General features: G+C 35.8%; 1 protein-coding gene across 8 annotated transcripts in view; it reads right to left on the reverse strand.

Annotated features, from left to right (window-relative positions):
- The window catches only part of Pdlim5 (PDZ and LIM domain 5), a 223942-nt gene that overhangs the window by 35941 nt on the left and 164827 nt on the right, over window positions 1–23174 (reverse strand). For all 8 annotated transcript variants that reach the window (XM_058583847.1, XM_046458913.2, XM_046458911.2 and 5 more), the window contains one exon: window positions 19954–20141. In XM_058583847.1, the coding sequence (XP_058439830.1) occupies window positions 19954–20141 (188 nt within the window). The remainder of the gene's footprint in view (window positions 1–19953; window positions 20142–23174) is intronic.

Below are 23174 nucleotides of genomic sequence, written 5' to 3' on the forward strand. Positions count from 1 at the left end.
ATGATTAATTTTTGCTATTTTAATTTCCCTACTGAGCCTACAAGAATAAATTTAGGAATAATGTATGAAAGCATTATTTTTTATTTACCCTGGTGTCCTTAACAGCTTAGATTATCACCTTTAAGCCATTCATGTATTTGTAAATGACAAGTTTAATTTCCTACAGAGTTCTTTCTTTCCCTAAACCTAGCTGCCTATGCTTTTTAATCATTATAATTAATGGATACAAGGTTCCTTAAATAAAACATATGGCTATAAGGCTGAATATCCATGTTTTGAAAAATGTTTGAGACTTCATGTTTAAATTTTAAAAAATCTTATAAGAGAAACATAATTGCAGATTTAATACTTTTGCCATGGACAAACAGGAAAGAACCACTAAATCCATTTTGTTGTACAAACTCCATAGAGCTGTAAATACTTCAACCACTACATTTGGATTAAGATAAAGCAACAAAGAAAATTATGGGAATCAATCTAGGGATAACCATAAAGTATTTCTGATTCCTTATTTAAAAATCCTGTAATATTTCAGTCTCATTGTTAGAAGTTAAGGTTTGTATTGAAAGTATCTATGAATACAAATGTCCCCCACTGCAAAAAGAAAAGACAAATGTTCACAAGGCAGAAGTCATCCGTGAATTTATGGTGTGAGAAACAACTGGCTGAATTGCAAGGGGTGTTCCTGTTGAAAACGTGGAGGTTAATGCTATACTTATATAAATAACTGGGATACATCAAAGTGACGTTCTGGCACTCTTGGGGGAGATAAAGTATCATAATTCAGCATCTCAGAATATGTCCTCAAAGGTATGGCAGAAATTTTACACATACTAAATTGGGCAGCAGTGATGGCAGCAAGCTTTCATATTATTGTACACAGTCAGTGCTTTCTTCTCTGCCCCTTCCCCAACCATCCCAGACAGATGGTGGCCAAGAGAAGCACAGGATCTGTGCATTTTGTCTGTCAAGCTCTTTGCTTTGGAAGAATAAACAGCAGTCTACTCTTCGTAATCCGGGCATGAAATCATATCCAACTGAAATGGAAAAAGTTAAGCCAAGATCTAAGATCAGAGAGCATTATGAAGAGGTTTATGTAATTTTTATTAAATGGAATCAAGGATTTTTTTTTAAACTCAATGATTAAAAGCAAAATTGGACAGATTAAACTATTATCATTTTTCTAAGCAGTAGAGAATGCTGGTATGTATGCCATAAAGAACTGGAACAGGTGCACCCAAGGCTAAGTATCAAGTATTTCCGCAACTTCAGGAGGTTAGTTTCTTCCATTAGCAACCAGTCTTTCAACTTTAAGAACACAGATTAAACTAGATCGAGACTGTCTTAATTAAAGTGAACATGGGACTTGGATTAGGTTTAGTTCTCTTTTTAATTTCTTACATCACACGTAATCAAAAATTGGGAACACACAGACTTGTCTTTTTTCCCACACTGACTGACGTTATGTAGAAGACTTCCATTTGGTCAGAGTTACAAGTAAAAGAAACCCAGCATGTACATTGCAAACAAAGAAACAAGATGTTAAAGTATCTGGTTTTGCCATCATTCAATTAAAGTAAAAAAATCTATCTATCCAATGAATGCAGAATTTTCTGAATATTCTCAATATCATTGCAATTGTAATTTAAAAATGGGAAGACAAGTCCATACTTTAATTGTGAGAGGCCAATGTGGTTTGTGTCATTAAAAATTAAAAAGACATAAAGAACAAAGGGGGGGGACAAAGAAAATATTAAAAAAAAACAGGCATAATTCATTACATCAGGTATACTAAAGAGGATCACTGGCAAAGTTTTATAGATTATGTAAGCTAAAAACTAATTTGAAATATTAAATTTGTAGAATTTTGCTCATATTGGATGAAAAAACTTGTAAGAACATACATTAAAATTATGTCATACTCACAATAAATCTAGAGTTCTGGCATGTCACGTTTCCTAAGTAAGGAAACCAAAATAGGTTAATCTCATATAAATGAAAAAGAAGCCTAAACTCAAAGATAAAAGAAGGTGGTATCATGGGACTGGGGTTGTGGCTCAGTGGTAGAACACTTGCCTAGCATGTGTGAGGCACTGGGTTCGATTCTCAGCACCACATATAAATAAAATAAAGGACCATCGACAACTAAAAAAATTTTTAAAAAAGAAGGTGGTATCTATGGCTTAAATCACTCATACAAATAGAATATGCGTCATGTAGGGGAAAATAATTAAAGCAGAAAGGAAAAAATTAGGGAGGTTTCTCATGTCAAACAATATTGATTCACAATGTCTCTAATGATGAATACATATGGCTGTAAAATTTTAAAATCAGGAAATGTCCTCATGTCTTTATAACTTTTCTCTTAAGATCTAATTCTCATTTAAAGTCATTAGATCTCTGAAATTAAAAAAAAAAAACTTTAGGGCTGGGATTGTGGCTCAGTGGCAGAGCGCTTGCCTTACATGTATGAGGCACTGGGTTTTGATCCTCAGCACCACATAAAAATAAATAAATAAAATGAAGTTATAAAAAAACAATTTTATTATCACTATTCAAAAGTATGTTTGATTTTTCACACTTTTTTTAAAAAGAACTGTCACTTAGCTCTTTTAAGGCTGGAGTAAGGCAATATATCTAACATAATGACATAATGTTAAGATACACTTGGTTCACAGTTCTATTGTTTTCTAGCTGTGACATTAGAAATGTCATCATTCTGGGTCTTATGTTTCCTTGTATGTAAAACAGCAATAATAACTACCTCAAAATGTGAGAAAGTAAAATGAGGCAATGTAAATAAAATGTTTACTTATGGCTCCTTGAATTTTAAGAAATATTTCATAAATGTCAGTTATTATTATGCTTTGACATAAGATCTTACATGGTTAACAAATAAAACATCCATTCACTCATAAAGTACTTAAGAGACATACAATGTTTAGACCCAGGAATTCTTCTGGTATGAAAGATTCATCCAGGGATATGACATCTGCCTCCAAATGGTTTATCTTTGGGAGGGTAAGATAGACGAACAAATATGCACTGTGTCGCAACATTAGTGCTGAAAAGGGTGTTCACAGCCCACCCCCCAATAAAGTTTTCACCTCCTGTGCAGAATTATCAAGCACAAAATTTTTCTTATTCATATGGTTTAAGCCTAGAGTTTATATACTTTCTGTAAAGAGCCAGAGAGTAAATATTTACGACTTTATGAGACTTTCAAACTCTTTTGTAAGTATTCAACTCTGCCATTGCAGCATGAAAGTAGCCACAGACAATATGTATGGCTGTGCTTCAATAAAACTTCATTTACAAAAATAAGTGGTGGGCTACATGTGAGCAAGAACCATATTATCCTAACCTAATGCCTGACTTAAAGCATATGCAATTTATAAGATGTAGTAATTCTTTATGAAAAGCATTTATAGACAAATCAAGATATTTTCTTTTATAAAAGATTTAATTCATTAATGTCAGGATAAAAGAAAAACAGGGAGAAAGAAGAGCTTTCACAGATGTGTACTTGAAGCTTTCAACATAAAAATATATCCCAATAAAAGAACATTTAGAAGAAAGAAAGCAGGTGGTTAATGGTTGTTACATTTCTTTTTTTCCTAAGAATCATAATAATTTTAAACAAAAATCTACTCATTTTATAAGAAGATACAAAATATTTAGATGCTTCACACATCAATTTTGAAAATGAATGGCTCCACTCAGACCTTCATGGCAAGTGGACTATATAATGATATCAAAATGCAGGGGAGCAGATGGCAATAAAACATTATTAGAAGAGATAAAATACATGCAACTGGTATGATTTTACTTATTCGTATAAAAATTTTAAGATGGAACCAATAAATCTATCCATCTTAGCTAAGCAAATCTAGTTATCTCGATTTATTAGTGTAGCACGAAGCCTACAATGAAATTTGGGGTGGTTGTAGAAACAGTAATTTCCTTTCTCACCCCTATCTCCTTTAGACTTCAAATAAAAGATAGAATTTATATCCACTTATAACTGAGATGCACATCATTCAGTTTTGATCTAATCAAATCTCACAAATATATCTGAGTCTTCCTTGAAAACAGAAAACAAAGAATATATCAGATCTCTCCAAAGCTCTGTCCATAATGAAGTAAATAAGCTTGTCTTTATTGCTAAAATGTAGCATATACCAGAGACATGGTATGATTAAGCACAGAATGAACTAGAATCTCATAGCTAAACAGTCTGAATTTCAAGAATGAAATTTAGATACAAAGAACATGTTACTTGAAACAAATCTTAGCAGTTGCCAGGTACCTAGTTTATCTTATCTTTCCAAGGATGGAATCTTTTCTATTCTATCTCTATTGCTAAAGAAATCTAAATATATATTCACTGATGTTATTATCTTTATTACAGGAAAATACACTATTCCGAGTCTAAATTACTAGGATCATCTCACTATAGGATTCTGCACAATTCCTTTGACTTCTCTAAAACTGTTTCCTCATTGGTAAGATAATGTGTATTTTAATTGTAATGATATTATTTAATGTGTACTCTGAATAAAGATAATTTTTGAAATTCAAAATATCACAAAAAATTATTACTACCCCAGTTAAGGATACCCAGAATTTCATGGTTAAATGAGGTAGTCTGTTCCCTTCTGGGCTGTACACTGTATTCATGAGTTCCAAACCCCCAAATGGGGGATGGTAAATGTTCCTCCAGACAGGGTGCCACAGGAGCTAAAGTTAACTAGGTACTTATTTTTTTTTTTGACTTTTACTTTGGTATATTTTATCTCTTTGAACAAAAATCTATTTTAAAACAAAGCAAATAAACAAGAGTAATATACATTGAATTAAAAAATCAAACAAACCCTTAAGAAATTTTTACTCAGGATGGGTATGTAGCTCAGTGGTAAAATACTTGCTTAGCGTTTGCTAGACCCTGAATTCAACCACCAATCCCCACTACTGAATTTTTTTTAAGTAAATGATTACTTGCAGAAATTTTTCTATATTTGCAGGTATAGTCTTTCAAAAGTTGAATTTGAGACACTGCAATTTCCATTCATCCAAACATTTGATATTTGGCTAAGGTTTTACATAACTGTCCTTCTGATAACATAGTAATGGACTGGGCCTGTATTTTTTATTTATTTTTTTATTTTTTATTGTTGGCTGTTCAAAACATTACATAGTTCTTGATATATCATATTTCACACTTTGATTCAAGTGGGTTATGAGCTCCCATTTTTACCCCATATACAGATTGCAGAATCACATCAGTTACACATCCACTGATTTACATATTGCCATACTAGTGTCTGTTGTGTTCTGCTGCCTTTCCTATCCTCTAATATCCCCCCTCCCCTCCCCTCCCCTCCCCTCCCCTCTTCTCTCTCTGCCCCCTCTACTGACATATATTTGTCCCCCTTGTATTATTTTTCCCTTTCCCCTCACTTCCTCTTGTATGTACTTTTGTATAACTCTGAGGGTCTCCTTCCATTTCCATGCATTTTCCCTTCTCTCTCCCTTTCCCTCCCACCTCTCATCCCTGTTTAATGTTAATCTTCTTCTCATGCTCTTCGACCCTACTCTGTTCTTAGTTACTCTCCTTATATCAAAGAAGACATTTGGCATTTGTTTTTTAGGGATTGGCTAGCTTCACTTAGCATAATCTGCTCTAATGCCATCCATTTCCCTGTAAATTCTATGATTTTGTCATTTTTTAATGCAGAGTAATACTCCATTGTGTATAAATGCCACATTTTTTTTTATCCATTCATCTATTGAAGGGCATCTAGGTTGGTTCCACAGTCTTGCTATTGTGAATTGTGCTGCTATGAACATCGATGTAGCAATGTCCCTGTAGCATGCTCTTTTTAGGTCTTTAGGGAATAGACCGAGAAGGGGAATAGCTGGGTCAAATGGTGGCTCCATTCCCAGCTTTCCAAGAAATCTCCATACTGCTTTCCAAATTGGCTGCACCAATTTGCAGTCCCACCAGCAATGTACAAGTGTACCCTTTTCCCCACATCCTCGCCAGCACTTGTTGTTGTTTGACTTCATAATGGCTGCCAATCTTACTGGAGTGAGATGGTATCTTAGGGTGGTTTTGATTTGCATTTCTCTGACTGCTAGAGATGGTGAGCATTTTTTCATGTACTTGTTGATTGATTGTTATGTCCTCCTCTGAGAAGTGTCTGTTCAGGTCCTTGGCCCATTTGTTGATTGGGTTGTTTGTTCTCTTATTGTCTAATTTTTTGAGTTCTTTGTATACTCTGGATATTAGGGCCCTATCTGAAGTGTGAGGAGTAAAGATTTGTTCCCAGGATGTAGGCTCTCTATTTACCTCTCTTACTGTTTCTTTTGCTGAGAAAAAACTTTTTAGTTTGAGTAAGTCCCATTTGTTGATTCTAGTTATTAACTTTTGTGCTATGGGTGTCCTATTGAGGAATTTGGAGCCCGACCCCACCGACTGTAGATCGTAGCCAACTTTTTCTTCTATCAGACGGTGCGTCTCTGATTTGATATCAAGCTCCTTGATCCATTTTGAATTCACTTTTGTGCATGGCGAGAGAAAGGGATTCAGTTTCATTTTGTTGCATATGGATTTCCAGTTTTCCCAGCACCATTTGTTGAAGATGCTATCCTTCCTCCATTGCATGCTTTTAGCACCTTTATCAAATATAAGATAGTTGTAGTTTTGTGGATTGGTTTCTGTGTCCTCTATTCTGTACCATTGGTCCACCCGCCTGTTTTGGTACCAGTACCATGCTGTTTTTGTTACTATTGCTCTGTAGTATAGTTTGAAGTCTGGTATCGCTATACCGCCTGATTCACACTTCCTGCTTAGCATTGTTTTTGCTATTCTGGGTCTTTTATTTTTCCATATGAATTTCACGATTGCTTTCTCTATTTCTACAAGAAATGCCGTTGGGATTTTGATTGGCATTGCATTAAACCTATAGAGAACTTTTGGTAATATCGCCATTTTGATGATGTTAGTTCTGCCTATCCATGAACAGGGTATATTTTTCCATCTTCTAAGATCTTCTTCTATTTCTCTCTTTAGGGTTCTGTAGTTTTCATTGTATAAGTCTTTCACCTCTTTTGTTAGGTTGATTCCCAAGTATTTTATTTTTTTTGAAGATATTGTGAATGGAGTGGTTGTCCTCATTTCCATTTCAGAGGATTTGTCGCTGATATACAGGAATGCTTTTGATTTATGCGTGTTGATTTTATATCCTGCCACTTTGCTGAATTCATTTATTAGCTCTAATAGTTTCTTTGTAGACCCTTTTGGGTCTGCTAGGTATAGAATCATGTCATCTGCAAATAGTGATAATTTAAGTTCTTCTTTTCCTATTTTGATGCCTTTAATTTCTTTCGTCTAATTGCTCTGGCCAGTGTTTCGAGAACTATGTTGAACAGAAGTGGTGAGAGAGGGCATCCCTGTCTTGTTCCAGATTTTAGAGGGAATGCCTTCAATTTTTCTCCATTCAGAATGAGGCTAGCCTGAGGCTTAGCATAGATTGCTTTTACAATATTGAGGTATGTTCCTGTTATCCCTAGTTTTTCTAGAGTTTTGAACATAAAGGGATGCTGTACTTTGTCAAATGCTTTTTCCGCATCTATCGAGATGATCATATGGTTCTTATTTTTAAATCTATTGATGTGGTGAATAACATTTATTGATTTCCGTATATTGAACCAGCCTTGCATCCCAGGGATGAATCCTACTTGATCATGGTGCACAATTTTTTTGATATGTTTTTGTATCCAATTCGCCAGAATTTTATTGAGGATTTTTGCATCTAGGTTCATTAGAGATATTGGTCTGAAGTTTTCTTTCTTTGAAGTGTCTTTGTCTGGTTTAGGTATCAGACCATAGAATGAATTTGGAAGTTCTCCCTCTTTTTCTATTTCCTGAAGTAGCTTGAAAAGTATTGGTATTAGTTCCTCTTTAAAGGTTTTGTAAAATTCTGCTGTATACCCATCCGGTCCTGGGCTTTTCTTAGTTGGTAGTCTTTTGATGGTTTCTTCTATTTCCTCGATTGATATTGGTCTGTTTAGGTTGTCTATATCCTCCTGACTCAATCTGGGCAGATCATATGACTTAAGAAATTTATCGATGCCTTCACTATCTTCTAATTTATTGGAGTATAAGGATTCAAAATAATTTTTGATTATCTTCTGTATTTCTGAAGTGTCTGTTGTGATATTGCCTTTTTCATCCCGTATGCTAGTAATTTGAGTTCTCTCTCTTCTTCTCTTCGCTAGCATGGCTAAGGGTCTGTCGATTTTGTTTATTTTTTCAAAGAACCAACTTTTAGTTTTGTCAATTTTTTCAATTGTTTCTTTTGTTTCGATTTCATTAATTTCAGCTCTGATTTTAATTATTTCTTGCCTTCTACTTCTTTTGCTGTTGTTTTGCTCTTCTTTTTCTAGGATTTTGAGATGAAGTATGAGATCATTTATTTGTTGGTTTTTTTGTTTTTTTAAGGAATGAACTCCAAGCAATGAATTTTCCTCTTAGAACTGCTTTCAATGTGTCCCATAGATTCCGATATGTTGTGTCTGTGTTTTCATTAATCTCTAAGAATTTTTTAATTTCCTCCTTGATGTCTTCTATAACCCATTGATCATTCAGTAACCTATTGTTCATTCTCCAAGTGATGTATTCTTTTTCCTTCCTTCTTTTATCGTTGATTTTCAGTTCCATTCCATTATGATCAGATAGGATGCATGGTATTATCTCTACTCCTTTATATTGTCTAAGAGTTGCCCTGTGACATAATATATGATTTATTTTTGAGAAGCATCCATGTGCTGCTGAGAAAAAAGTGTAACTGCTTGATGTTGGGTGGTATATTCTATATATGTCAATTAAGTCTAGGTTATTAATTGTGTTATTGAGTTCTATAGTTTCCTTATTCAACTTTTGTTTGGAAGATCTGTCCAGTGGCGAGAGAGGTGTGTTGAAGTCTCCCATGATTATTGTATGGTGGTCTATTAGACTCTTGAACTTGAGAAGAGTTTGTTTGATGAACATAGCTGCACCATTGTTTGGGGCATATATATTTATGATTGTTATGTCTTGTTGGTGTATGGTTCCCTTAAGCAGTATGTAGTGTCCCTCTTTGTCCCTTTTGATTAACTTTGGCTTGAAATCTATTTTATTTGATATGAGTATGGACACTCCTGCTTGTTTCCGAAGTCCATATGAGTGATATGATTTTTCCCAACCTTTCACCTTCAGCCTATGTATGTCTTTTCCTATCAAATGCGTCTCCTGTAGGCAGCATATTGTTGGGTCTTGTTTTGTGATCCATTCTACTAGCCTGTGTCTCTTAATTGGTGAGTTTAAGCCATTAACATTTAGGGTTATTATTGAGATATGGGTTGTTCTTCCAGCCATATTTGTTTATTTATGTTACTAAACATGGTTTGTTTTCCTCTTTGATTATTTTTCCCCCCTTTACTGTCCTACCTCCCACTGTTGGTTTTCATTGTTATTTTCCATTTCCTCTTCCTGTAATGTTTTGCCAGGGATGTTTTGAAGAGATGGTTTTCTAGCTGCAAATTCTTTTAACTTTTGTTTATCGTGGAAGGTTTTAATTTCATCTTCCATCCTGAAGCTTAATTTCGCTGGAAACACAATTCTTGGTTGGAACCCATTTTCTTTCAGTGTTTGAAATATGTTATTCCAGGATCTTCTAGCTTTCAGAGTCTGTGTTGAAAGATCAGCTGTTATCCTGATTGGCTTACCCCTAAATGTGATCTGCTTCCTTTCTCTTGGAGCTTTTAAAATTCTCTCCTTATTCTGTATGTTGGGCATCTTCATTATAATGTGTCTAGGTGTGGGTCTCTTATGATTTTGCACATTCGGCGTCCTGTAGGCTTCTAGGATTTGGGATTTTGTCTCTTTCTTCAAGTCTGGGAAGTTTTCTCGTATTATTTCATTGAATAGATTGCTCATTCCTTTGGTTTGAAACTCTGTCCCTTCCTGTATCCCAATGACTCTTAAATTTGGTCTCTTGATGTTATCCCATATTTCTTGGATGTTCTGCTCATGGTTTCTTAACAGTCTTGCTGAGCTGTCTATGTTCTTTTCAAGTTGAAATACTTTATCTTCATTATCTGATGTTCTATCTTCTAAGTATTCTACTCTGATGGTAGTATTCTCCATTGAGTTTTTAAGTTGGTTTATTGCTTCCTGCATTTCTAGGATTTCTGTTTGTTTGTTTTTTATAACCTCTATCTCCCTGTATAGTTGATCTTTTGCTTCTTGGATTTGTTTATGTAATTCATTGTTGAAGTGATCTTTCATTGTCTGATTTTGCTGTCTGATGTCTTCCTTGAGACTCCAGATCATCTGAAGCATGTATATCCTGAATTCTTTATCTGACATTCCATCTGCTGCAGCTATTACCTCTTCTAAGGTTGAGTTGACCTGCATTGCTTGTGGTCCTTTCTTTCCTTGTCTCTTCATACTGTTCGCGTTACTTTCTACTTGGTGAAACTGTTGTGCTATTGAATTTTCCCCTATATATTTATATTGGTCTTGTATAGTTGCAAAGTCTCCCTCGCAGGCGCGGGCAGCGGCTCTGCCCCTCCTCCAATTGGGGCAATGTGCCTACCACTCCGGCAGGCCGCTGGGCCTGCTCTGCCGGTCGGTAGCAGGTCCGCCTATCTTGCAGGCGCGGGCGGCGGCTCTGTCCCTTTGCGGGCCACTAGGCTTGTTCTGTCGGTGGTCGCAGTTCTGCCTACTTTGCAGGCGCAGGCAGCGGCACTGCCCCTCTGTAGGCCTCTGGGGCTGTTCTGCCAGTGGGTTGCAGGTCCGCCTACCTTGCAGGCGTTGGGGGGGGGCGGCTCTACCCTTCCTCAGGCCACTGGGCCTGTTCTGTCTGTCGGTTGCAGGTCTGGCCTGTTCTGTTGGTGGTCACAGTTCCGTCTACCTTGTAGGCGCGGGGGGAGGGGGCGGCTCTGCCTCTCAGCAGGCCGCTGCGCCTGTTCTACCGGTGGGTCGCAGGCCCGCCTACCTTGCAGAAGTGGTTGGCAGCTCTGCCCCTCCGCGGGCCACTGGGCCTTTTCTGTCGGTGGTCACAGTTCCGCCTACCTGGCAGGCGCGGGGGGTGGGGGGCGGCTCTGCCCCTCAGCAGGCCGCTGGGCCTGTTCTGTGGGTGGTCACAGATCCATCTACCTTGCCGGCACAGGGGGAGGGGGCGGCTCTGCCTCTCAGCAGGCCGCTGGTCCTCTTCTGCCGGTGGGTCGCAGGCCCGCCTACCTTGCAGGAGTGATTGGAAGCTCTGCCCCTCCGCGGGCCACTGGGCCTTTTCTGTCGGTGGTCACAGTTCCGCCTACCTGGCAGGCACGGGGGGTGGGGGGCGGCTCTGCCCCTCAGCAGGCCGCTGGGCCTGTTCTGTGGGTGGTCACAGATCCGCCTACCTGGAAGGCGCGGGGGGTGGGGGGCGGCTCTGCCCCTTAGGTACTTATTTTGAAATGGGAGTTCATGCCTTTTTTTCCTTTTCATTTGACCAAGAAATTTCCTTTGTCCCCCAAAGATCTTGAACTGATCTAAACCTTTATTTTATCGTTCATATTGTTTCTTTGAAACACAACTTACATTTAAAAAAAAGTTTTATGTCAGCTAAGAGTCCTTGCCTTTACCACATATTATGATATCTTCCTGTTTTATAAAAAAAAGCAGTTCATTAATAAAAAGATTATATACACATCACCTGATTAATATAAAGGGAATGACACCTTAATAATAAAGCAGGGAAACTGATACTTGTTCAATATGGAGTATCAGAGGTCAAGAATATTGAGTATTAAGAGATACAATACTACTGTGTATGGGGGATGTCACCATAATATCGACTAATTTTCCTTGGCAAAATTCCTGTCTCTTTGGATACATTTAATAATAAAAATACAAGAAGGCCACTAATTTCTTGCCAACCTCAGGGGACAAAGAATAAACAGGACTCAACTGGAAGCTGTGTGTATATACAATTAGAAAAAGCATGACAGTGGTATTACATGCTGTAAGATGAGCTAATGAAAACAGCAAACAACATTTTCAGCACAGCTAGATAAAACTAAATACTGGGGAAAAAACATAGCAAAGTGTTTTATTCTAAATGGCTCTATGAAATAAAGCAGCACAGTTTTCTATAGAAAATGATAATTGGGTGTGAGCAAATACATAATTCAATGATTTTTGGTCAAGAAGTTATAACTTATTATAGATACAGTGTTAATATATTTATTAAGCAGCATTACAAATCTCATAAATTGTGAAATTGAGAAAGAAGAAAATGTTATTTAGGGGAAATAAATACGCACACAAAGAAAAGCTTCATAAATAAAGTAGATAGATAGATTATAAAAGTAAACTTCCGCTTATTTCTACAGTACAAGATGCAATCAATTCAGATTTGTATGTCGCAATGTGACACATTACTTAAAAAATATAAATATATATTCAACTAATTTTCTCTGTCATGGTCTGAATTGCTGAGAACAAAGTATAATACTCCTTTGAAATACATGGGGGATTGGTTCTAGGATTCCTGCACATGCTCAAATAGGCAATAGTATTTGCATATAACCTAAGCATATCCTCCTGGGTACTTTAAATCATCTCTAAATTACTAAAAATAACTAATACAACATAAATGCCATATAAATAGTTGTTATACTATAATATTTAGGGAATAATAGCAAGAAAAATATCTGTATATGTTCAGTGCAAATGCAATTTTTTTTTGGAATATTTTCCATCTCAGATTGACTGAATCCACGCAGGAGAAACCTCAAGACAAGGAGCTGACAGTATGGTTCCTCTATGAATAAAATCATACACCCGTGTTTTAAAAGAAATGCTGCTAAGTATCCCACCAGGAATCATTGCATTCCAGTCGGGATATATTCTAAGTACCCAGCAGTTATGGTCCCCATAGAATTCTGGCCATATCTATTGCTAGCACCCAGAAATATTCATTATCACATTTCTGTACTAGATCACTTCAACCACTTCTTGCATGGCATTCAGGACTCCAATCTTAATTTCTACAGTGAAATCATAATGATCTCTTAAATACATGACCACTATAATGATCTTTTAATAATGCAAATCCGATTTTCCCACTATCTCTAGTTTACAAATCTTTTAATAACTTCCTTTCAGCATCGAGTCCGTTCTCTTATGGTCAAAACTCTTTCTGACTAGGCCCTACAATAACCTATCCAACTTTCCGTCTTGCCAATAGAAATTTCTGAACTACATGTTTTTCCTTCAAGAAGCCAAGTTCTCTCAAGAGTCTTATATGTATTATGTATTGCTAAAAATGTTTAAGGTGGTTGACTAAGTGTGATTCTGTTTTAGGCACAAACACTGAAATCCCATTCCTGAATACAATAAGATTTCACTATAAACAAATATATATTCTACCCCAAGACTGTATCCTTAAACTTTATCCAAGTCTCCTTTTCCTCTTTCCATCGATCTCCATGTCTCCGTCTTGGGTTTTGCAATCTGATTTAACTCTTTTTTTTTCTCTGTTATTACTTGTGCTTTGTATCCAAACTTAATTTGTTCACCTTGATGAAACAAGTGAGCCTATGTCCCTAAGGTTCTCCCTCTGCACTCCATTGTTTGGTTCCTATGTACAGTAAATTTCCATATTCTTTGAGGGAAAAAATATAATTTTTTTCCTATTACAAGACTTCAGAATTATTAGTATTTTGAAAAATTACTGAATGGAAGTAATATAATACTAACTACAATACAGCTTATACTCACAAACTTTAATTCTTATGTGAGTTCAATACTTCATGAGATTGGAATCTCTTCCTCAAGAAATTTAGTATTTTTAGTAGCTGCCTTTGGCAGACAGTACTTCCATCTTTCTTCAATGACTGTTACAGGAATTTTAGGTCTAGTAAGAGAAAGTGAATGCTGTACCCCTCAAATTGAATAAAGAAGATCTTCGAAATAAGAAAAACTGATTTATCCACTTATTCTCTCAATGACATTTACTGAAGGCCCACAAAAACTGTGCCAGGTATTGTTCAGGGGCTATAATTAGTAAGACTTGGTTCCTGTTCTTCAAGGGATGTAAAAATAGCAGAAAAAGACACATATGTAAATAATTAAAATAAACACGATGAATGTTATGATAAAGACATTACCAAAATTTTGTAGGAGCATAGAGAAAGAACAGGTTAACTTAAATGGTTCAAGTAAACTTCATAAAGAAGGTGATAAATGGTCTTCAAGGGTGAACAGGAGTTTCTCAAGGATGGAAAGAAAAACATTAACAAACAAACAAACAAACAAAAAACCCACTTGCACAAAGCACAGAGGTGTGGAACCAAGCAGTGGTATGAATTCTGAAGTCAGCATTACTGGACTATAGGAAACACAGGAACAATCTTACAAAATAAGGCTGAAGAAGATTGGCACAAGGCTGCAAGGTGACAGAGAGCCCTATTATGAAGGCAAACAGTTCGCCTGGGCAGCAAAGTACTTCAAATGTTGTCAAGCAGTAAGACACATGACAACTGTTTTGCTGGATAGTTAACAGTGAAAACTATTAATGCTATGGAGAAAGGAATACAGGGCAGACACTTAACCTCTCGAGCATTCTCTAGGTACCTAGGCACTTTGATATGGTATACCATTGGTCTTCACAACAATGCTATAAGAAACTTTTCTTAGATCCTTATTTTAATAAAGAAACTGCAGGCTCAAAAACTCTAGCCTTTTAAAATTCATAACCCACAGGGCACACATTCCTGTTCTTTAGAGCCACCATCAGTTAGAAAACTAGGTTCAATGAACAATGGGGCTGATCTTACAAGGCACTGCTTATTTTCTAGCAAAGCAATAATTTTCATTTTGTGTATGATAAAATTAAAATTAGCAAATTAATGTATTCCAACACATAGTGGCTCTTTGTGACTAAGACTGGATTTATGAAAAACATTTGACTACGTTGGTAATATTTTATATATATGTTTACATCCAATGATCTAAATTTACCTAATCTGGTATCCATAGACTCTAGGAATAGCATTACAGAGCAAGTTAGTTCACCTATATAAACACAGAAACATATTTTCAAATTTTACCACTAAATTTACAAAGGTTTTGAAAATATATTGAACCTCTCAATAACTATGTACAGCATATATACAACTATATACAACATGAAGCTTTCTTACATAAAATTTTAATAGAAACAAATATAATAAATTTAAATATGTTTACAAAAGTACAAATGCTCAATTTTGAAAAGTAACAAGAAAAATCTCACCTTTGATATATTTTTCTAGTTTCAAGTCAATGTTTCTAAAGGGACTATCACATCTTATTCACGTTAGTAGTGTTGCCAAAGACACAGGGTAAAGAGGTAGGAGTTTCCTAGCTGACATGAAGCTCAGGCTTGGATTCTTACTTCTCCTGTATCTTACTATTTTCATCAAGACTATGAATTTTTGAACACTTGGCATCCTAAAATATTTAGCTTTTTGTGAGTCACTGGTAAGCATGATTGTGTCTGTGTCGGGGTGGGGAGGTGTATGTTAAACTATACTCCTGAGAAAAAGCAGATCATCCAATCTAAACTACAATACTGATCCATAACACCTAGTTTCTAGTTATCAACTGGTTTAGCATTACAGTGTTTTTGAAAGATTTCTGCCTACCACAGGCAATGTAACACCATGAGTGAAATGATCTAAGATTGAAAGTCAGAATTTCTGTGGATGTAACAGAAACCTACGACAGGCTCATAATGCAGTGGTAGGTCTTAATTTTTTTTAATATTTATTTTTTTAGGTGTAGATGGACACAACACAATGCCTTTATTTTTATGTGGTGCTGAGGATCGAACCGGGGTCCTGCCTGTGCTAGGCGAGCGCTCTACCGCTGAGCCACAATCCCAGCCCCTAGGTCTTAAAATTTTAATCAAGCCTTTCAATGCAGTCTTTTTTGTTTTGTCTCATTGTTTTCAAAATGATATAAGTCACCACTCAATAAACAAAAGTATGACTAAGATACTTCTTAAAACTGGTAACTTTAAACTATTTTTTAAAATGTAAAACACAGTAAGAAAAACGCTTTACTTTTTGTCCCAAAACATATCTGTATGTGTGTGCATGTGTGGATTCACATGTTTATGTAAATACACTAAAACCAGATTTTCATAAATTCAGAATGTTAAAAATAATACATTAAAATATTCTGGTATTTTCTATTCCATGCTATTTTATTTTTTTAAAATGCTGGCTACATAGGAGAGTACAAAATTTCCAACACGTAAAAATAATTAGTGTTTGAAGAGACAGAAGTGCTTATTACCCTGATTTCATCATTACACACTATATACATGTATTGAATCATCACAGTATACCCCATAAAGATGTACAAATATTTGTATCAATAAAAATAAAAAATAAAAACGAATGCTGGTAACAATCCATTAAACTGATTTTACAATGAACCAAGTGGATCACAGACTATAATTAGTAATTTTTGATCCCCTCTCTCCCATCCACCTGGAGGAATTAATTAATTTATTTATTTTGGTACTAGGGATCGAATCCAAGGATGCTCTATTCTGAGTTTCACACCCAGTCCTTTTTATTTCCTATTTTGAGATAGGGCCTGGCTAAGTTGCTAAGGTTGGCCTTGAATTTATGATCCTCCTGCCTCAGCCTTCTGAGTTCCTGGGATTACAGGTGTGTGTCCAATTTGTAGAAATTATCTTAAAATGATTCAGTGGTAATAGTTTTTGGTAATCTGTCAGGGTTGGGGCAGGGAAAAGAATCCGATCTTTTTTCCCTTTCTCCTTGACACTAGAGGACAGCCATCAATTAGCAAAAGAAAGAAGTCTGCCATTCTCCATGTGAAAGAAACTTGCCACTTGCCTTCTTGCTTTATTTGGCCCTGCCCTAGCCCAGTCACTCACTTTTTTAGCCTTTGCTTGGCACCCTTTACAGAGGTGAACTGTGAGGTGCACAAGATCCCACAAGGAGACAGCGATCCTCCTCTAAATCAAAGAACTTTAAACTTGTGTTAGGAAGCTCTAAGACTAGCAAAGGCTAAGTCAGAATAGATTTTGAGGTGTTGTTTATTTTTAAAAATATGGTATACTTCTGGGTAGGTAGAATAAAAGAGCTTGAGAGGCTGGGAATTTTGTGTCCTTAAAAATATTTTACAAAATAATACAAATAATTAATATAACAACTTATTAAGAACTATTTCCAGCACCTAGAACAAGATAAAGAGAAGAAGCTCAAGAAATATTTTCTGACTTGAGCTAAGGATTATGATGTAATTCAACTATGACTTCACAATGGGAAACATTTTCTTTTCATAAAATTGTTACATAATCTTATATAATATATAATGTTTTATACTGTTATAATTTTGCTCACGTTAAATTTACTTAGGTTTTCTGGAAAAAAGCAAAATATTTCAAATACTAATCTTATGAATCATGATTGCAGTTGCTGTGATTTGTCTGCTTTGATTATTAAAGAAAATTAAATTAGATTAAGAGAAGAAAGGATTCTGTCGCCCTCTTGTGGTAATTTTGTTGTACTGTATTCCCCTGGAATTCCATATCAATAGATTTCTTTTAAAGAATCATAGCAGTTATTTTGATCATAAATTCCTGAACTTTCAAAAGCAGTACATATATTTTCTTTTATGAAATTGAACCAAATTCTATTTCAGTTCATGATACCCCCAGATTTTCCCTCTCACTTTTCCTTCTTGTCCTCCCTCCCCTCTCCCATTCGTTTTCCTCTACTCTACCAGACTTCCTTTTACTGGCCTATTAATTTATATTTGATTGGTTCTTTTTACCTATGTATAGAGGCAAGGTTACCTGATATACATTTATACATGCATACAACATAATTTTCTAAAAATTAATCCTCTTTCCTCCCCTTACCCATCCCTCCACTCAGCCTCTTGAACTCCTACATTACTGATCTTTCCTTTATCTTTATGTTATCCTATTCTCCGGTCTCCCTTTCTTTTATTATACTCTAGCTTCTGCATATTAGAAAAAAACATTCGACCTTTGAATTTGGCATATTTCACTTAGCATGGTATTCTCCATTTCCATCCATTTACCAGCAAATGCCATAATTTCATTCCAAAAGCAGTACATATACTTCTGTTCTGTGGTACACATAAACTTTCTGCCCTCCCTTCAGTTCAACCTCAGATATATGGTCTTTTCCTTGCTGTTTTACAAAACATTATTCTGGTAGCTTTCAAATACCACACATACCAAAGGAATTTTTCTGAAAGTTACTTTTCACATTAAATGCACATACAAAATAATTATAGTGAATCTCCATCATCATACAAAGGCTTTCAGTAAACGGAAATAACTCAAAGTGGCTGAGCTTTGCTAGCATTTTCTCCCCAATAGGTCTTGCTATCTCGATAGTTCAGAAATTTCAGAGGCAAATAATACTAGTCTGAACATTTTATGTTTTCAAATGTAATAAAACAATCTTTTCTTTAAGATGGTCTAGATCTTACATAATGTCTTATCCTGTCTCTCTCCCCCAACACCAATATATTCAGAGCTCCATATCTGCAGTTCCACACTGATGGGTTCAACCAACAGCAGACTGGAAATATTTGAAAGAAAAAAAATGTGTTTTCTAAACAGGTATTTCTTTTTCCCCTCCAGTCATTAAGTTAGAGATGATTTAAGTATGCAGGAGAATGTAAGAAGGTAATATGTGAATACCAAGTCATTTCAAATAAGGCACCTGAGTATCTGCAGATTTTGGTATCTGCAAAGAGTCAGGGAATCATGGACACTGAGGGACAACTTGGATACTGAAGGATGACTGTACCTCTAGCTTTGTAAAATTGGCAACATGTAACATATGCCACTGTGAAATAATCTGTATAAATAATGATGACAAGGTTCTGAAACAAGGCAAGGCTTTGATGACAGAAAAAAATTGAGAAATATTAAAAAGAATCATTTGATATTAGTTATCGCGAGTATGGGGTGGAAGGCAGTTATCAAGTTTACGTTCTAGTTTTGGTGACTGAGATGGAAAATAATAGTTTCAGACATGTGGCATTTAAGGTGCCACCAGGGGACAGCAAATAGGTTTGAGGACATGGAGTTCAGCAGAGAAAGGATGGCAAATCATCAATAGCTAGATAACAAATAAACATGGAGAGTGAAAAGAGATGAAGCTGGGGTTGGGATTAGCAACTTTCAAGCAGAACTGCAACTTCCTGTTAACGGAGGCATATATGATGATAAACTTTGTTCGTCTTGTGAGGAAAAGGAAATGCTTTAGAGTCCCTTCACTTTTTACATCAGAAAACTGAGGGTCTAAGAGATTAAATGATTTTACTTAAAGCTACCATCTGTAGAAGTAAATGAGAATTCAGCTTTCCAGGTTGTGCCCAAGGTATTCCATCCTACCATTCAAATATTCTCTTTCTAGTATTATGTCATAATTATTCTTCTTCATAATTATCCAGAGAACAGGAAGTAAAAGATCCTTTCTTCAATAACTGTTTCATAGTTATTGATGCTTCTGTTATTTGTATATATCATTAAAACCAAAATGCTACATTTTTAAGCAATATAACTGGTTATCAAATAATATGCTAAATTTACAATTCAAAACATGTTTCATGAGTAATCTGGGAAACAGAGAATGCCCAATTCTATAATATGAATAGCAAAGGGCAAGTTTATTATACAGAAAATATTTATGAGACACTTCACAGAACAAATAGCTACAGTTGTTCTTTATTGTCCTTTCTGAAGCTTAGATGGTTGAGAACAGGATTCACTAGCAAATTTTAACATGATCCCAGCACACATTTTTCTAATTACACTCACTAAGAAAAGCAAGGAAGAAGAGATTTCTCTGAAATACCTGCTTGGTTTGGCCGTTGCCAGCTTGGTGACTTGATGACATTGGTGGATCCTACGGGCTTGAAGGCAGCAGCAGTTGTGAGGCTGGCCACCCCTGGCCTGCTGGAGCTCGGGCTTTCCAGAGTCTCCGGCATGCTCCGAGTTGAAGCTGCTGATGAAGCCAATTGCTGAGAAGGCTCCTGAGAATTACTGTAAAGGAAAGCAGGAAACGGTTTTGGTGAGAGCATAGCAATCTAATGAGCAATGACCCTTTCTTTTCCAAATCTATTGAATGTTTAAGGAAAACAAAATATTAATCAATTTAAAAAGTTCTAAAATCACAACAGGGATTGCTTCTCTTTGAAACAGAAAAAAAAATGTAAAGAAAAAGAAGTGGCTTTTTTTTTTTTTTTCTTTGGGAACTCTCTTTAAAAGGTTTACCATGAGAGAGTGGGCTATTGAAAAACATAGAACCAATTTCTTTAAATGATAGGAATTGCCCATCTCAACATTTCAGAAAAACCATCTATATTAAAATAATACATTACTGGAGAGCCCCTCATAAGCTCTATGGAATGGCATCCATGTTTCCCCTTCTGCACATTCTTCTGGTATTTTATGAACTGTTTCCTGATACCTCACCAGTTACTATTTTCACTTGCACGCTCACTCATTCAGTAAAACCTAAACCCTACTCTACTGCCAGATGTTACACCATGCATACAGGAATAAACAAGAAGCAACATACCCTGCCTAACATGATATGTCCTGTATTCTGGATTCCTAACACTAAGAAGAAAAGATTCTAGCCTACCATTATTTTCTCTTAACCAGAGTTATATGCTTAACAGAAACCTTATCTCTGCTGGTTCCGGTTTGGTTTAGAAAATCATATGACTTTTATTATCACTTTTTATTTACAATTTTACATAGAACATCTCCAAAGGAAGTAGCAATTTGAGGTGGCCCAAACTATAAAATACAGGCTTTGAAATGACAAAATATGATAGTGGTTATTTTTCTAAAATGAAATATAATAATAATAACAAAACAATACTTCCTACAGCTAAACTTTTCAGTACTGGTAGCTTAATAAATCTATGCACAGAAACTCTCTTCCTTCACTAACTGAAACTGATAGCTGGAAGAAAAGACTTATAAAGATAAGGTACTATATTAATGTCTTTAGTAAAATAAATATCCTCAAATTATAAGTAAAGATTTAAGTAAAGATTACTTCAATAAAAAGAATTTTCAAATTCAATTATGTGTACTATACTACCAAATGAACCCTTCTGGCATCTAATTTGCCCAATTCCTCTTGAATCTCTCCTGACACCTAATGCAGCAGATATGTGACTGCCTAACCTTAGGCATATAGGAGCTTGACTGGTAAACTGTCCCCAACAGTGAAATAAAACTTTCTCTCAAAGACAACAGTGGCTTACCATGCCTCAACATTTTTTTTTTTAATTAAAAACAATCTATACCATATAGATACTTTCTTTCTGAGACTTTGGAATTCTGATGCGTATAACAAGCAATTACTAAAAACCTTAGGTACTTAGACTCTGACCGGCTTATCTTGTAGATAACACTTGGTGCAGTTTGCCACAACTCCTTATTGAAGGAATTAAGGACGTCCCACAAGACTCCACTGGGAGAAGACTCTTGGAAACCTGAGCCTTATTTCTTACAGGCGTGTCCCATGCACCTTTTTCCTTTATTGATTTTGTTTTGTATTCTTTTGCTATAGTAAATCTTAGTCATGAGTTTAACTATATACTGAGTTGTGTAGGTCCTTCTAGTAAAACATGAAACCCGGGGTAGTCCAGGGGCACTTCTGATATTAAACAATTTTGAAAAATCATATTAAAGATACTTTAACTTTCTTGAAATATTGTACCGTATTCTTTTTAATTGGTGCATTATAATTATACATAATAGCAGGATTCATTATGCCATATTTGTACATGGACATAACATAATTCCATTGAACTCATTTCCCACCACCCTTAACTCTTGTGCTTACTCTTGTGCTTGCAAATTCTAGTGTAACAGAGTCAGAGCCATCATCTTTGACTATTTCTGATCAGGTTAATGAGAAACTTGAACATGCTTGCCGTTAAAATAGACTATACAATGAAAAACTTACAGTACTTTTTTTTTTTTTGTACTAGGGATTGAACCCAGTGACACTCTACCACTGAGCTACATCCCCAGCTCTTTTTCATGTTTTTTTAAATTTTGAGGCTGGATCTTGCTAAGCTGCTCAGGCTGGCCTTGAATTTGTGATCCTCCTGCCTCAGCCTCCTTAGTTGCTGAGATTATAGGTATGCATCATTACACCTAGCACTTTGATTTTTATCATACATAAAAAGTCTTTGGGGCTGGGGATGTGGCTCAAGCAGTAGCGTGCTCGCCTGGCATGCGTGCGGCGCTGGGTTCGATCCTCAGCACCACATGCAAATAAGGATGTTGTGTCCTCCGAAAACTAAAAAATAAATATTAAAATTCTCTCTCTCTCTCTAAAAAAAAAAAGTCTAAAATTATACTCTTAATGGGAAAGTTGAACACTATTATCAGTAAAGGCAACATAAAAAGCATTAATGGAAAGAAGCAAAAACATCATTGATTAGTTGTTAAATTGACACCTTTTAAAAGTTTTGTGATAAATTATTTTTCTTCTCCAAGCCTCAGTTTCGTACACTTCAAATGAGGATAGTACCTTGCTGGCTAGATTCCCATGAGACTTTGCTGTCCATGTACAAATTTACCACAATGAATCCCACTTTTATGTTTAATTACAGTTCACTAATTAAAAAAAAAAAAGAAAGAAAGGGAGACGAACAGAGTATCGGAAGGAGATCAGGGGAGAAAGGGGAGAAAAAGGGGAGGTACTTTGGAATACAGTGATCAAATCATGTTATTTGCATGCACAAATAAGTCACAATGAATCCCACTATTATGTGTAATTATAGTATACCAAAAATCATTAAAAAAGATTTCCATGAGGCTTAAATGGGATAATTATATAAAAGTATTTAGCCACCTCTAAGGCACAGAATGTGGGATTAACACATGAAAAGGATAATTAATGTATTCAAATAATACAATTAAGACTTATTTTCAATATTTTTATAAAATAATTTTACATGTGTATGTGTGGTGCTGGATTGACTCAGGGCTTTATACTTGCTAGGCAAACATTCTACCACACAGCTACATCCCCAGACCATAACT

The sequence above is a fragment of the Marmota monax genome, unplaced genomic scaffold (assembly GCF_021218885.2).
Source record: "Marmota monax isolate L192 unplaced genomic scaffold, Marmota_monax_Labrador192_F-V1.1 WCK01_AAM20220418_F8-fsc00002, whole genome shotgun sequence".
Classification (NCBI taxonomy): domain Eukaryota; kingdom Metazoa; phylum Chordata; class Mammalia; order Rodentia; family Sciuridae; genus Marmota; species Marmota monax.